The sequence below is a fragment of the Ambystoma mexicanum genome, chromosome 9, assembly GCF_040938575.1.
Source record: "Ambystoma mexicanum isolate Mex_15411 chromosome 9, UKY_AmexF1_1, whole genome shotgun sequence".
NCBI classification, from domain to species: domain Eukaryota; kingdom Metazoa; phylum Chordata; class Amphibia; order Caudata; family Ambystomatidae; genus Ambystoma; species Ambystoma mexicanum.
In genome coordinates, this window is record NC_090931.1 from 585,349,659 (window position 1) to 585,365,637 (window position 15,979).

At 47.0% G+C, this 15,979-nt stretch overlaps 1 protein-coding gene across 1 annotated transcript in view; it reads right to left on the reverse strand.

Annotated features, from left to right (window-relative positions):
* The window catches only part of TRPV3 (transient receptor potential cation channel subfamily V member 3), a 76,692-nt gene extending 62,828 nt beyond the window's left edge, over positions 1–13,864 (reverse strand). The window contains exon 1 of the mRNA XM_069613934.1: positions 13,764–13,864. Coding sequence (XP_069470035.1) covers positions 13,764–13,864 — 101 coding nt within the window. The remainder of the gene's footprint in view (positions 1–13,763) is intronic.
* Positions 13,865–15,979: the final 2,115 nt, after the last annotated feature.

Genomic DNA, 15,979 nt, shown 5'->3' on the forward strand with positions numbered 1-15,979 from the left:
GAAAGAAATCCGGTCTGGCAAGAGAGGTGATGACATCTTACATTCTTATAAGAAACCGGTGGAACCTTTCCACGCGGCAAGCCCTGGGGGAACCCCCAAATGAAGACAGCGGGCGAATCCCAGAGACAGAGGTGGCGCGCAGGTGTCGCCACCACATTCTAAGGCTGCTCTCAGATCATTAGTTTGTTTACTTTAGAGCAGACCGATTAGTGCATTGCCACTACCTGGAGATGTTTGCAAACATTGAAAAGGTATACTCTGAAAACACTTACACACTGCAAGACCCTCCTCTTCCATGTATTGGGGCCTATTTCAGAAGGGCGAATGGCATCAGTGATGAAGCGTCAAAAAGTCTCCCTTGATGTCGCAATGTATTTGTAAAAAAAAGGGGAGTGGGGTTCACGCCCCCTACTCTCGCACGATGCCTTCACTCTTACTTCGCGTTCCCCTAAGTTCCTTTGCTGCTTTTTCGTGTTCCCCATGTTTCCCTCGTTTGTAGCTACCTTTTCTGCAACCCTATGGAACCCTGCCCAACGTTTCCTTATGCCAGTGTTGTCAATGGGTAGTCGGCGTCCTTATTTCGGGACTGCGACTGAACACTGGCTATTATGCGAGTCTATGCAAAAAGGACCCGCATACGCGTGCTTGGAACTTAAAGCATGAGAAATCTATTACCATATTTAGAGCGGTTCAAAACGATTTTATTAGTCTGTGGACATTTAGTCTCTCTCTCTCTCTCTCTCTCTCTCTCTCTCTCTCTCTCTCTCTCTCTCTCTCTCTCTCTCTCTCTCTCTCTCTCTCTCTCTCTCTCTCTCTCTCTCTCTCTCTCTCTCTCTCTCTCTCTCTCTCTCTCTCTCTCTCTCTCTCTCTCTCTCTCTCTCTCTCTCTCTCTCTCTCTCTCTCTCTCTCTCTCTCTCTCTCTCTCTCTCTCTCTCTCTCTCTCTCTCTCTCTCTTTCCCCCCCCCCCAGACCCCGCAGCGCCTCTTGGGCTGCTTGAATAATATTGCATTAATTAAATTAGTTTTGGCCGATATGGTGGGACTGTAGCGTTGGGTTGGAGAAGCGAAATGGTGTCAAGAAGAAGAATATTTGATTTCCATGGCAACTGGTATGCATTGACTTCATCACGGCTGGAGTCTGCATGAAGCGCAGTACAGATACCGATGTAATTTATTTTTTTAGGTACAAGTAAACAAGAGAAGAATATGGTGCCCTGTAATTTAGGGAGTCATAGTTTCTCACCCTAATTGCTCATCCCTCTCGCTCATCCTAGTCCTACTGCGAGTCGCTCACCTTAGTCCTACTCTCTCCTCCAAACGTCTCATCCTAGTCTTTTCCTAACCACTTGTATTAGTCCTTCAACCTAGTGCCTTAGCCGAATCCCTCATCCTAGTCCCTCACCCCAGTCCCTTTTCCCTTATGCTAATTCCTCATTTTAGTTCCAGCCCTAATTTCTCATACTAGTCCCTCATACAATTCTCAAGTTTTGATTTCCTCTTGAATTTCATAAGGCATTCTGAGTTGATGTTGGAAAAGGGGGTTGGACTTTGCTGGCGGTGCAAGACCGGTCATTGCAGAAAAGGAAAATACCGCCCCACTTTATAGTCCGTTACTGAATATGGAGCAAATCCTACTATTAAATGGTTGACATTAAAGGCCAACATGGGACCACCTCAGAGTTGTGCGTCAAAGTGTAAAGCCCAAAGCCAGCAGCTGCACCGCCATTTTATTTTCCTTCCATGTCATTATGGTAGCTCTGGAAATACCCAGAGTCTTTGGGCCTCATTACGACCCAGGCGGAAAACCAAGGTGCTATTAGCACCATGGTCCATGCCGGTAACTTACCGACTCCGCCATGGAGAAAGGGGGAATTACCAACCCATTACAAGGTTGGCGGGGCAGTAATTCCCCCTTCCTCAATGGCCCTTCCACATTCCCATTTTTGCCCCATAGGGTTCAATGGGAATGGGGAAGGCGCTAAGTACGGTACCGCAAATTGCGGTACCGTACTTAGCACCAAGGTCCCTTTACGGGTTCCTACTTTAACGGCTTGTGTAGACCAGCAGTTAAGGTTGGGTCCCGCAAAGGGACCTCGTAATCAGGCGCTAATGGGTTAACAGCGCCGCAGCCTTTTAAGACGCCGTTAACTCATTAGCGCCAGGGTCGTAATGAGGCCCTTTGTTTAATGATGCAAAAGCTATTTTTAAGTGCTTTTTTGCTTTAAGGCGGGTGGGGGGGCTCTGTTTACCCCCTATCTTTTCATATTTCACCTTTGTTTCTTTGTACATTGTTTTACAATAAATAAAATTGAAAATGTGCACTTTTAAAGCATTACTCATGTGCCAACAAAAAAAGACACACTGATGCCCTCTCGCCCATATAACGACATGTCTCTGTGTTGTGTTGCTACTGAACACTCAGCAAATAACTGGGAACCAGTGTTTTGCTGGAGGTACCCTGGCACTGCCCTTCTCCGCCGCTGGCTGTGTACTTTCAGCACCAGTGGTATTTAATTATGTGCTGTAAATAAAGGAAAATATGTGTGCCTCCGGGTGCTTTTACCGCTGAGAGTTCATACCACTAGCCATAACGCTATACCACTGGTGGAAATACGTAATCAGAATACCATTGTGCTTGAGGTGCTTTCAGTAGAGCCATTATTTAATGCCGGTTTTTGACAAGTGTGTAAAGGTTTTGCTCATGGATACCGCTCCAGTGCCTAAACAGGCCTCATCAGGGTGTATTCAAATTGCATAAACCATTCTTGAATCAATACTCAAGGCATTTTTCATAGAAATGTGGCTATACTTATGCAAACACGTACTTTATAATTGACTGTTCAAACTAGAGAATTTTAGAGTCCGAAATCCGATGTCTAAATAGAAAAGTTCAAAGCAGAAAGAATGATAATAGAACGGAATTTTGGGCGCCTATATGTGCGGAAAACAAAAGAGGTGATGGCTGGAAGGTTTGGAATGAATCCTAACCTCTAGCATTGCTCAGGGCAACTCTCAAGACCATCATTCTTCGCCTGCCAAGCCACTGCAGGAGGGGAAAGACCATATGCACACCTGGCTTGGTCCCACCCCAAAAGGGGGAGTCCTGCCCAAACTGCTTAGTCGCATCCCTTCTGCACGAGACCACAAGCATCCCCCCCAGACGTGTTTCGGCCTTGCTGGGCCTCGTCAGTGTGGAGTAGCTTGGGTCCCTAGGTCCTGCAAGCATGGGACCCGCATCTGGGCAAACCCTGGGCACCTATATGTATACTGATACACATGACGTCCATCTGCTGGTCTTTCTCTGCACTAACTCGACCGCGGGGAGCTAATGTCCGTGCACTGGCCAGAGCGGGGCTGCGTGGAGCTGGCCATTCACCTCGAAGCCGCAAGGCCACGTTAGCTCTAAAGACCAACGTATCAATTCCTGCTTCCCAGACGGGGCGTGATCCCTTTGTCATTTCCGTTGTGCACTTTGCCAGGCCGAGATATGTGGGGTTATTATTGTGGTATTCATTGAGTGCAGACCTGGCTTTATGAAGCAACGGAGCACTTTACAATCATAGGGGGAGGAACATGCTGAGGGGAGCACAGAAACAAGGGAGTGGGGGGCAAACAACAGGGCAGGTGGGATAAAGTGCCCCCTACTGTACGGTGTGAGGGTATTGCAAGCCACTGAGGAGGTTCGTTATCAGATAGAGGAACAAGTACCTCCATAAGGTCACAGAACTCCAAGTTGATTTGCAATATCCTTTTTTTTTACGGATGAGATGGGGTAGTGTATTCTTTATAATGCATGTCCACGCGGCATTCCCTTTAACACCGGGTCTTGAAGTCTGATCTGTGCTAGCTCAAGCAGCGGGCATTATGATGGCACTTCTGCAAGAGTAATTGTAATTGTAATTTTTCTAACGCGCTTAATACCCAGAGGTTTCTAAGCGCGGACCCGGGGATCGAACTTATGTTGCTGGGCGTCGTATTGCTTCCAAGACGAGCGCGTTGCCCCAGAGCTATCCTCCTGAGTAGCAGGCTATTACAGTTGCAGTAGTGATGTAATTTTCTTACTACATGTAAGTAGTGGTGTCACTATTATACTGCAAAAGGACATTATCCTCAGCCTTTTTTATGGACATTGTAGGCTACCATGTATTGTCACTATATTTTCCATTCCAGACCCGACAATCAAAAGAAACAATTGTATTAATTATCATTATGTTTGTAAGGATATCATCATTGGTGCGACTGGAGCCCTGGCAGAGGATTAAAGTTGAGTTTAGAAACCAGATTACTTACTAACCTCTCCTAAACATGTTTATGCTAGATTCTTGCAATGTATACAATATTAGGTGTGATCAATTCTGCAGAGACATTCATGATTTCCAAATCATTTTACTGATGGCCCAAAAATGACATCAATGGTGCATTTATACAGACTTAAAACCCTTTTAAGAATGTAGCAATGGTTATATGTCATCTTACCGACCACAATTACAGAGTGGTAAATTTAATCGTGGACAAAATACTGAAAAACACCACATTATTTTATTTTTATTTGGGGGGAGTCCCTCCCCCGACCCGCCCTGCCCCCCCATTTGTGGACCTTTATAACGCCATCCCAACCCCATCCTGAGCCATTTTAACCCCTTTACCGCAATACCCTTTATTTATTTAATTATTGTTTGCTGTGTTTTTCGATGTTAAGGTCCACTCTGAAATGTACCACTCTGTAATGTTTTAGATATATTGACTGGATACCTGAAGCAGCATGTGAGCCACAAAAACATGCACGTATGTAAAGGTAATGCATATGTGCAATGTGCCTGTCTCACATGCTGCGCTCTGTGTGCTCCAGCAGGCCTCACCCAGAACTTGAGTGTGTCTCAAACTCTGCTCACATATATTCCCAACGTTTTGAGGCCCTTGTGTTTCGGGGGACCACACACTTTGCGCTCTTGCAATAATGTCTACCAGACCACTCAAACACGTCTCTGTCTTTGGCCGCGCCTACGCCCCTTGTATATCCCCCCTTTACAGCCCAGCCCTCAATTAATTTTGTTCTGTCGACTGGTTAGGATTGGACATGGTCTTGTGAATGACCCAATCCAGGTTAGGGATGCACCTTCCATGCCAATACATTTAAGATGCAAAATCAATAAAGGACAGTTAACAGAATCGACCCTGTTGATGGGCCCTGCTTTGAACCAAAAATAGTTAGGAATCTCATTTGAGACATCTTTATTTTTGACCAATGGAAAAGAGAATATAAGCTATAGAGTATCCATGCTTTACGCCTGGTCAATCCTTCTTCCGAATTGCCAAGATCTTCTATGGTAAGTGGTGTTTGGGTAAGTGAGTCGTTAAGCTCTTTCATAGGCAAAGAAGTGTTGACTCGGGGTTTTAGACATCCTTCGGGGTATTGGCAGTGGTTGACACAATTTCATGGTAGAATGATCAGACCTGGTAAGTGGGAGAAGGTGGCGGATGATCAGAAATGTACTTGCTGTAAAAACAGCGTATGGTGTTGAATCATTCCTTTGATTGCGGTCTGACTTTTCTGGGATAAAATGCAACCCTCCCCCATACAAGATAATACAAGTAGAAGTCTTGTATCATTTGTCTATGGCGTTTTCATTCAATAACGAGCGTCTCCTAGAATAGTGAGTCTATTCAGGTGGGTGTTTAGGTGGGAGGTTATGAGCGTCTCCTAGGATACTGAGTCTATCCAGATGGATGTTTAGCGGGGAGGTTATGAGCGTCTCCTAGGATACTAAGTCTATCCAGATGGATGTTTAGCGGGGAGGTTATGAGCGTCTCCTAGGATACTGAGTCTATCCAGATGGATGTTTAGCGGGGAGGTTATGAGCGTCTCCTAGGATACTGAGTCTATCCAGATAAATGGTTAGGTTGGAGGTTAGGAGCGTCTCTTAGGATACTGAGTCTATCCAGTTGGATGTTTAGGTGGGAGGTTATGAGCGTCTCTTACGATACTGAGTCTATCCAGGTGGATGTTTAGGTGGGAGGTTATGAGCGTCTCCTAGGATACTGAGTCTATCCAGATGGATGTTTAGCGGGGAGGTTATGAGCGTCTCCTACGATACTGAGTCTATCTAGATGGATGTTTAGCGGGGAGTTTATGAGCGTCTCCTAGGATACTGAGTCTATTCAGGTGGATGTTTAGCAGGGAGGTTATGAGCGTCTCCTAGGATACTGAGCCTATCCAGATGGATGTTTAGGTGGGAGGTTATGAGCGTCTCCTAGGATACTGAGCCTATCCAGATGGATGTTTAGGTGGGAGGTTAGGTTATGAGCGTCTCCTAGGATACTGAGTCTATCCAGGTGGATGTTTAGCAGGGAGGTTATGAGCGTCTCCTAGGATACTGAGTCTATCCAGATGGATGTTTAGGTGGGAGGTTATGAGCGTCTCCTAGGATACTGAGTCTATCCAGGTGGATGTTTAGCGGGGAGGTTATGAGCATCTCCTAGGTTACTGAGTCTATCCAGGTGGATGTTTAACAGGGAGGTTATGAGTGTCTCCTAGGATACTGAGCCTATCCAGATAAATGTTTAGGTGGGAGGTTATGAGCGTCTCCAAGGATACTGAGTCTATCCAGGTGGATGTTTAGCTGGGAGGTTATGAGCGTCTCCTAGGATACTGAGCCTATCCAGATGGATGTTTAGGTGGGAGGTTAGGAGCGTCTCCTAGGATACTGAGTCTATCCAGGTGGATGTTTAGCTGGGAGGTTATGAGCGTCTCCTAGGATACTGAGTCTATCCAGACGGATATTTAGCTGGGAGGTTGGGTCCACAAAGGTTGCAGGGGAAGTGCGGTTTTGTGGCTGCGATCTGCACATCAGTAGATATGGAACATGGCTAACACGAGGAAGTGCATTGCATGGAAAGATTTAAGCCGTGATGGAGTCCAAATAGAGAAATCCTCCTCCGCCACTGCGGTAATCTGACCGTGAGCTTGGTCGCGTGTCTCTTTTATTTAGAGACGTGTCACCAACTCATCTCCAACACCTGCTGCACTGACTTCAAAGGCAGCAGAAGGTTAACTTTGATGCCAAGAAGCTCAATGCAAGACAGAGTTTCAGCTCCTCAAGAACATGTGATCTTGGGATTCAAAAGCTGGGTATAGTCTATTGTTGAGAGATGCTCAGAATAGTGCCCAGTACCATAGTGTGCCAGTGAGGAGTGCACCATCCCGGTATCTGCTTGCCAAGCAACCACTCATTGACTCAGCCCCGGGGAATGGGTCTCTAGAACAGTCCCGCTTCAGCTTTTACACATGGGGTACATATGAGATGGCGCGTGCGCGTGCAAGAGGGATGTAGATGTGTGTCACCCTGATCCTTTACTTATTTTTCTGTTTATTCATCTTGTCAAGTGCTACTTACAACAGTAATGGTGCTTATAGTCTTGGGAAGATTTAACATTTTAAAAGACCCCAAAGATTAAAAATCATTTGTAAGAAAAAGCATGGATTTCAGGGGTCTCCAAAAGGAGAGAAGATCAGATATACATCGGACCTCGAAGGCAGGGCACGCAGATTTTACTGAGAAAGCATGACCCCCGGAGCCTGCGACCGATGGACAAATGGGGTAAGAAAATGACTGGTATCTAGAGCAGATGGCCAACAGGTGGAGGTAAAGATTCATTCCAAACCTTCCAGCCATCACCTCTTTGTTTTAACAGGTGGAGGATGGCAGATCAGGATTGAAGAAAGGAGCCAAGACCGGAGTCTTAGAGCCATTTAAGCGCCTATTGATGCAAACACCAGCAAATATGGCTGAAAGATATTCGTCTAAGATGAGCAGAGACATTTAATGGGTCTCCATCAAAGTGCAGCAGAATTTGAGTGATCACAAGAGAATGGGAATCTGTTTACACAATATCTAGTCCTTTCCCCACCTGACACTAAGATCCCAAAGGTTGGAAGTGTAAGGGAGCTGCATATCGAGTGCTTAACCTGAGGAGTGGCATGATCTCAGTCTTCCCATGGGGATTTAGTCCAGCGCTTAGAAGCATGAGGGATCTGGCATGCACCACTATATATGGACCTGAGGTTAATATTGCTGTGTATTTCCCAATCCATCCTTACACCCAGCAGAATCAGGGAGTGCCTTCAGATGCTCTGGCTATTTATAGAAACCTGGCAACTCCCTTGTGTAGGAAGAGGAGGATGGCATTCATTTTCATTCCAGGGCAGTGACAAGGCCACGTGTGGGTTATGCAAAAATCCCTGCATCATGGGATCGAAAGAGCGATCACACCCGCCCCAGAGGCGTTCTCTCTGCACACACATCTAGGCAGATACAGAGGACAGGCATGGCACCTGTTCAAGCGCGTGTGTAAGTGTGTGCGCAGATCTGTGCAGACAACATCACTCCGTGCACTTCAGAGTGTATGAACTGCAACATGGGCACTGGTTGTGATCACGCGCGCCGGGCAGGGTATCTCTCCAGAGGTTTTGGACTCTGACTCCCATGATCCTGTAACAGTGGCTGTGCTGATAGGGGCTGGTGGTAGTTGTAGTCCACAACATCCCTCGAACACAAGGTTTCAGATACCTGATATGGAGGAATAGCCATTCTGAAGATGTCCATGCTGTTCTCGTTCTGGTGATTTTATTAGCAAAAACATTTGTGAAAAAATGTTCATTGAAAGCTCATTGGGCCAGTAACATTGGGCTTAAGTACCAGGGTACAGATACCAGAAACCTTGCACTGGTGCAAGTGCCAAGATTGCACGGTATTAGCCATAGAGCAAAGTTTGCCCTATTTTAGAAACACTTGGAAGCAGTAGAAAACCATTGCACCATGGCAAGTGCATTTTGGCATGTTATAAGCATTAGGGCAAAAATTGCCCTAGTGCAAAAAAGATACATTTCCACAGTATTTTTGCTCCAGAGCAAAGTTTGGCCTAGTGCTAATACGGAATTAATGTATCTTTTTCTAGGGTAATATTTCCCTTGGTGCTAATACCATGCCAAACTCACTTGTCAAGGCAAGGTGCACTGTTTTTTAAATATCTTTAAGTGTTTTTAGAACTAGGGCAAACTTTGCTCTAGTGCTAATACCGTGCAAACTTTGCACCTGCACCGGGGCAACATTTCTGTAATCTGGCCCCAGGTGCATAGCTCACTAAAATCATTAAAGTTTTGCCCCTTGGCATGAGAAACTGTCCCACCCTGACCTCTAAGGCACGCCCTTGGGACCTTGCTCTGTTGGCCCATCACTGTTGCGACCCTGGATATGACATGCCCAAAGTCTCATGTTCCGTGGTCAAGGCTGATTTTCCATACAACAATTGCAAGAAAGAACGTATAAAGGCTATTGAAGTTGTCATTAGTTCAATAAAATTCTAGTATTTGCTCAGTACCTTAGGATGTATGGAGCACTACTCCTAAATAAATAAATAAGTAGCACTACTAACACCTGCTTGTGGCTTTAAAGTGCTGTACATTGAACTATGTTTTATTCCCAAGCCAACAAGCTTAATTTCAAGACTGAGTGGCTAGCCATCATTGCAGCCTGTGACTTGCAGGTGGGGGTTCATCTCAGCAGCAAGTGCTCAGCTTACTCAGCTACCTTAGCGCAATAAGGAGCATGACATAAAATGATTGCGCTTTGGAAAACTGTTATACGCCAGGAACCTGAGAGGAGCTTTAATAACGAGTCTTTCTTTTTGTTAACAATTTTTAAAATTGCTTTAACAACAGGGGACTCAAGTCCAGTACTCCAGTGCCCCGATCCCACCAGGTTTTCAGGATAACCAATGACCACGTGCTCCCATTTAGATTCACTGTTTACACATGTAGTTTCCCTATTAGGTCACTATGCCGGCATCTCAATGCCGCAGGTAAAACCGGTTGGCAGTGATATTCCCATTTAAGCCCCCCGTACAGGGGTGGGGTATGGGGTGGCGGCCGTTGTGGTAGAGCAGGAAAGATTAAGGGAGCTACAGGGGAAATCGCATTGTAAACAAAGGGGTGGGGGGCGGGGTAGGGAGTCGCCGGTAGCATTTTTAATGGCGACACTCATGCTCCCAAAAACAGCATCACATATTCACATGGAACTTTGTGTGGCTATCCAGACAACATGGCATGGATTGGGATTTTGAGGAGTGGACTTGGTGTGAAGTCTAGCAGAATCCCAAACACTGGTCATTAAATATATTCTGACAGCCAATTAACCTACTGGAGATCCTTCAGCTTCATCACCATGCCAGTGGCAAGCCTCATACATTGGGAGGGGGGGCACTTAAACCCCCGGTCCCTCCATAGTGGTCTTCACCGAATCCCTCTGTAGCATGGCCTAGCGTTCCTTACACGGCAGAACTTGTCAGTGCCTACAGAAACCCCCTTATAGTGAACACACTATGAAGGCATTCCTGGACCAGTGGGAGAAGATGAAACAAACCCACCTGCTGCCTCCACTGGTTAGTTTATTTTGGCAATAGTGCTTTGTAATTCACCAAGCCGCTTCTAATGGATTCTTCTGCCGCCTCGAGCCTGCCAATGTCTGCCTACTTGGTCATTTCTCTTGTCTTGCGTTTCCTGACCATTTGATATGTTTGAACGTGGCCCTTTAGTTACTTATGTCAAAGAGAATAGTTCTCAACTAGCACACAAAGAGTCTGATTGTCTAAGATGTTCACTGCAGTAAAAGAGGAGATGCCTGTGAGAATCGTATATTGTAATTGCATCTGTTACCTTACTCCTGATGCTCAAAGCCTGGCGCGGGGAGTGGTGGGGGGAGGGGAGGCAAATCTAGAGAGGCCTGAAACATCTTGGAGATGTTTGCATGCAGATGTGCTTCACAAAGTGTCCACATGAGCATACAACATAGGATTCTACCTATCGTTTTCCCTGTTATCGAGCCCTGGCCAGTTTCAGGACAATAGAATCCCGGTTAGCCGCTCACTATCAACTTAAGTCTCACATTTCAGTTTCAACATAACAGGGTGTATCGCCAAGTGCTGGCAAGAAGCTGGAATTCTGTTATCCAATTGAGCTTATCTCGGGGGTCCGCTGGGCACGCCCCGAGTCCATCTTGCAACACTCATTCATCTCTCTGAAACCGCCCTCAGAATGTACCCTCCTCGGTTCTGCAGTCCTGATCTATGATCCACTTTGGCTGGATCGGCATGCACCCAACCTTTCACAAACACTATCCTTCCTTGAACCTGCCCTCTCCCCCCTGTTTAAATCTCTATTTTTCCTTTATCTATACCCCAGCACTCCACCCTTTCCATTACCTTTCCACCCCAGACTATGCTCTGGATACCCCAGGTGGGGGCAGAATAAACCACCTCTCAAGCATGCCTCTGTGCTTTGAGACCACTAAGGTGGTGATTTGGATCTGTTGAAGGTATTTCTAGCATAACATAAATAAGCCTCATTTTCAACCCCTTCCTTCAGTTCCAAGTTGATTTTTTTTTTCAATCCTACTTCTGCTTCACGCACTCTCTTCTCTTTGCGCTTTTCAATTTCCCCTCAGACCATTGTTTGCCTCTTATGTGGAAGTTGGGATTGCGTAGCACTATGTACTAGCTCCTCGTTCCCCAGTGGTAGCACCTGGTCACTGGCTAATGCTGGATACCCAGGAGCTACTTTTAGCTCCTGCTTATCCAATCTTAATTTCGATCCCTGGTGTGTGATCCTTTGTGCAGGCCTTGCAACAACTGTACTCCCTAAAGCTACTGGGCCTCATTATGACTTTGGCGGTAGCCATGCCGCCACCAAAACCGGGTCCGGGGTCCCTGAATGGGGAATTACCAGGCTATTCCAAGTTTGGAGGGCCCGGTAATTCCTCCTTCAGGGAACCCAGGCCCGGACCTTCCCCATTCACATTTGAGCCCCATAGGGCTCAATGGGAATGGGTGCAGGGGGCTAACAACGGGCCAATTACGACCGGCCTGTTGTTAGCTCCTTGGTCCCCTCGGGGGACCCGGTAAGGACGCCGGGTTTTACCAGGCGTCCTTACCGGGTCCCGCGAGTGAACCTCATAACGAGGCGGAATGGGTTTAACGGGTCCGCCTCCATTAGCGGCACCCGTTAACCCATTCCGCCAGGGTCGTAATGAGGCCCACTGTCTTCTACTCTTGTACATAGTATCACATTGCTTTTGTTGCGCAGGGCTTCAAAGCACTTCTGCCCTTGAGGTCATGCTGTAACACTGGAACGAAAGGACACATGGGTAGATTCCATGCCCCCGTGCTACATGCGTGTAGTGCCCAGGATAGCCGGAGGGACATTGCTTTCTTCGTGAGGATTTAGCCCAGAGGTTTCTGTAAACCTTTTGCCAAAAATCTGAGAACAGTCAAGGCCCAATACCCCATTTTATGGGGTGGTGCCCACTTAGGGGGGCTCTCCAATCACTTTTGGGTTCACTGGGCCATACACGAGGAAAGATATTAATTCACATATGATATGATATGGCATTTATAACGCGCCTATACACAGGTGTTTCAAGGCGCGACGAGGCAAGGGTGGGGGACAGAGGGAAGACAGAGACAACGATCTTACTAGGCCAAGTGACATTGAGATCGTGCAAGTGCAGAGAAGGTGGAGGGGAAAAGTGCCGGGGGGAGGGGAAGGTGGCAGTGCAGTACATGAGATTGCCAGTAAAATAAATAGAATAAGTAAAAGCGATAAGTAAAGTGCGGCCAGCTGGTGGCAAGTGCTCAATTCAAGGGACAACACTGGTGGACGGCGCCTGCCCACCTTTTTGAGAGGGTGCAAGCCGTCCCCCCACTGTGTTTAAGAAATTTAAAAAATAAGTCATGAATAACAACATGCTGGGGGCTGGGGCCGGGTTTCGAACCCCCGCCTCTCGCCTCTGAAACAAGACATTTACCTGGAAGAGCATGGCAAGCGTTGGAAGTACAGCTGCAAAATGCCTCATATTGACATCCTTCCACACGGCATGTTTTGCTACAGGTTTCTAGGTTCAAAAGGTGCGCGCATTCGATACAAAAGCAGCAAGGTCATGTGAAAATGTGTCCTCGCGGCAAATGCTTTTTTGTCATGTGTTTTTAATTTCAATTGTGAAAGACATGTCTGAATTAAATGTGTATATTTCACCTCGATGTCCAATGACGTCACTTCCCAATGCTCACCAGAGTCCACTCCTCTTTTTTTTAGGACTTGTGCCCTGCATGTCAAAATGGCCCTAGACACAAGGACACAGCACAGGCAATTCTCCCACAAAGCATCTACACAGCTGATGCTTACTGTACACTAAGGGCCCGCTTCATGGAATATTTGCACAGTGCAAAGTGACTTTGCACTGCCGACACAAACCCTGATTCATGGAACTCTGCAAAGTGTATTTTTGCAGTGCAAAGTCAGTGCAAGTGTTCATTTTTGCAGTACAAAATGACTTTACACCGGCTTGGCACTCCAAAAATACACTTTGCACAGTTCCAAGAATCAGGGTTTGTGTCGGCAGTGCAAAGTCACTTTGACCCATGCAAATATTCCATGAATCGGGCCCAAATTCGTTCCACTGTCTTGGCACACGGGGGTGGGAGTAACTCACCCCTACAACCTATGACAGGGCAACAGGAGCAGGTAGCACCCCGCTCCCCTGCTGAGGTCTGCCGCCTTGGGCACTCCAGATGTTTTACACCACAGCCCCCAACAGCCCTACCCATCATAGTGCGTGGTCATGGGAGGTGAAGGCAGAGCATCTGCTGATACCTAAAGTAGAGCGCACAGCGCGCACCTCTGGCCTTGGCCGGCGACACCACGCGCAGTCTTACCTTTTCTTGCCTTCCGTGAACTTGTTCATCCTGGGAGGCGTGCCCGGCATGATCCTCTCCTTGACAATGAGCGGGGAGCCTTCATTGTGAGGTTTATTCATGTTTCTGCCGGAGGAGAGAAAGCAGGTGAATCAAGCACTGCAAGTGACTTGTATGCTGTGTACACATGGTCATTGCTATGCTATGTTATGTGAAAGGTTCTTATACCGCGCACTGTCACCACCTGCGTATAATCGGCAGGATTGTGATAAGGTCCTTCGACCAATGCAAGCAATGGTAATTCAATTCTCCATTTTGTATAAAGCACTTAATAATCATGCACTTAAGTAGGCCTTGTTCTAAGCACTCATGACATTTTTGAAGGTGGGAAAGCCAAGACTAGAGCCCAGGGGCCTGGTTCACAACGTGATTTTCAATGGCTGCATTCTATTGAAAAACACTTTGTGAATCAGGCTCGGTGTCCGGGTTGCATAGAAAAAAAAACCTAACCACTGAAACAAAATCCACTTCCAACCAATCTGTAAAACTATGGAACACACCCTTTAAACTATTTACTCACTAAATTACTCTTCCGACGAATCTTGTGATGAAATAAATATTGCACTCAATGCAATGTTCTAATAAACAAAGAAATGGTGCACGCTGCGAACAACAGTTACAATTATTTGTGAAGGATCATATCGCGCAAGCAGTCACTATGCAATTTTGAACTTGGTGATTTTTGTTTTACACGCACTAAATATGAAAGGAAGTGAAAACATGGATTACAGTCTGTCTTTTATTTATAAAAATTGGAAACCTCAAAGTCTAAATTGTGTATCCCAAATGTGTGCCAGTGTGGCCAGTTGTTGAGACGGAAGCTTTTATTCAAGTGTGGGGGGTTTTCGTGGCCATTGCATTGGTGGAGGACTTCTTTCCTTTCTTACCCTTTTGCTGTATTGTCATGACTCTGAGGTGGTGGAGAGAGAGCTTTGGGCCCTGGAGTAGCATTTTCCAGTCCGCCCGTTGCCAGCTAGTCTCATGCCTCTCGTAAATGCCCTGTCGGAATTAGGCTCTCGGTGCGCGTGAAGCTGAGGGAGGCTGGGGCCTATGCCAGGTCTAGTGCATCAACTGTTTATCGCTCTAGCCTGTGCCACCTCTAGAGTAGGGTGACCAGACATCCTGGTTTTGCTGGGACTGTCCCGGGATTTGGTGCTCTGTCCCCCTTTCTCAGGATTATGTTTCCATTGGAAACTGCACTAGTCCTACTTCTCTGTTAGTTGCCCTGTCCCCGTTTTTTACTTTGTAAATCTGGGCACCCTACTCTACAGTCCTGCAGAGCATGGCACGAGAAGGCGCTGCCACCAAAGCAAAACTAAGCAATGCCACGTCACAAGGGGCATGCATGCTTCAGCTCTGTTACAAAGATCCACCATGCAACCATGGACTCAACACACTACCCCAGGTGGCATATGACCATGTCAGAAAAATTGACTCCAGACCCTTGGCATCCCATTCGTGGGACCTCACCCCTACTACCGTAGCTGCTTAGTGACCTTAGGCAGTGGCGTCGCTAGGGGTGGCTGGGGGGGCCGGGGCCCCCCTGTGAAACCCTGTGCCCCCCCTTATACCCCCCTACCTAAGACGAGCAGGGACCATGTTCTCCCCCTACTTTTGTCTGTGCCCCCCTACATTTGTCTTTGGCCCCCTCTGTGCCCCTCCTAAATTTGATTCCTGGCGACGCCACTGACCTTAGGCCTCTGGTGCATAGCTCTGTCTGCCCTCAAGCCAACACACCTATCAAGATCTTGGACTAATCAGTGACTATGTAATGATTTCCCATTTGATGCATTGGAGGCACATTTTCCACATGAATATGTATGTTGGAAATCCTGAAAACCTGACCTGTTAGTGCCCCACCCCTGTGCCATGTGGGACACCTCAGCCTGTGCTTGCCTTTTGGGCAGCAGAGCTCAGAAAGCCACGCTCGCAAGCGGCAAAGCACAACCTTCAGATCTCAGCGTGCCAACTGCTGTGGATGCAACATCTAAAATGGCCGGAAGTGCTACACGTGACATGGCCCGTGTGGAAGCGGCGAATCCATGCAGTGTACGTTGAATACGTTTAGAACCAAATAGCGTTCCAGTTGCCACGCACTTTGCGGGCATGCTGACGAGCCCCGCTCCGGTTGGCCGCCTTTTTGCTTTGCATTGTGGGATTTGTACTTCTAGATTTAT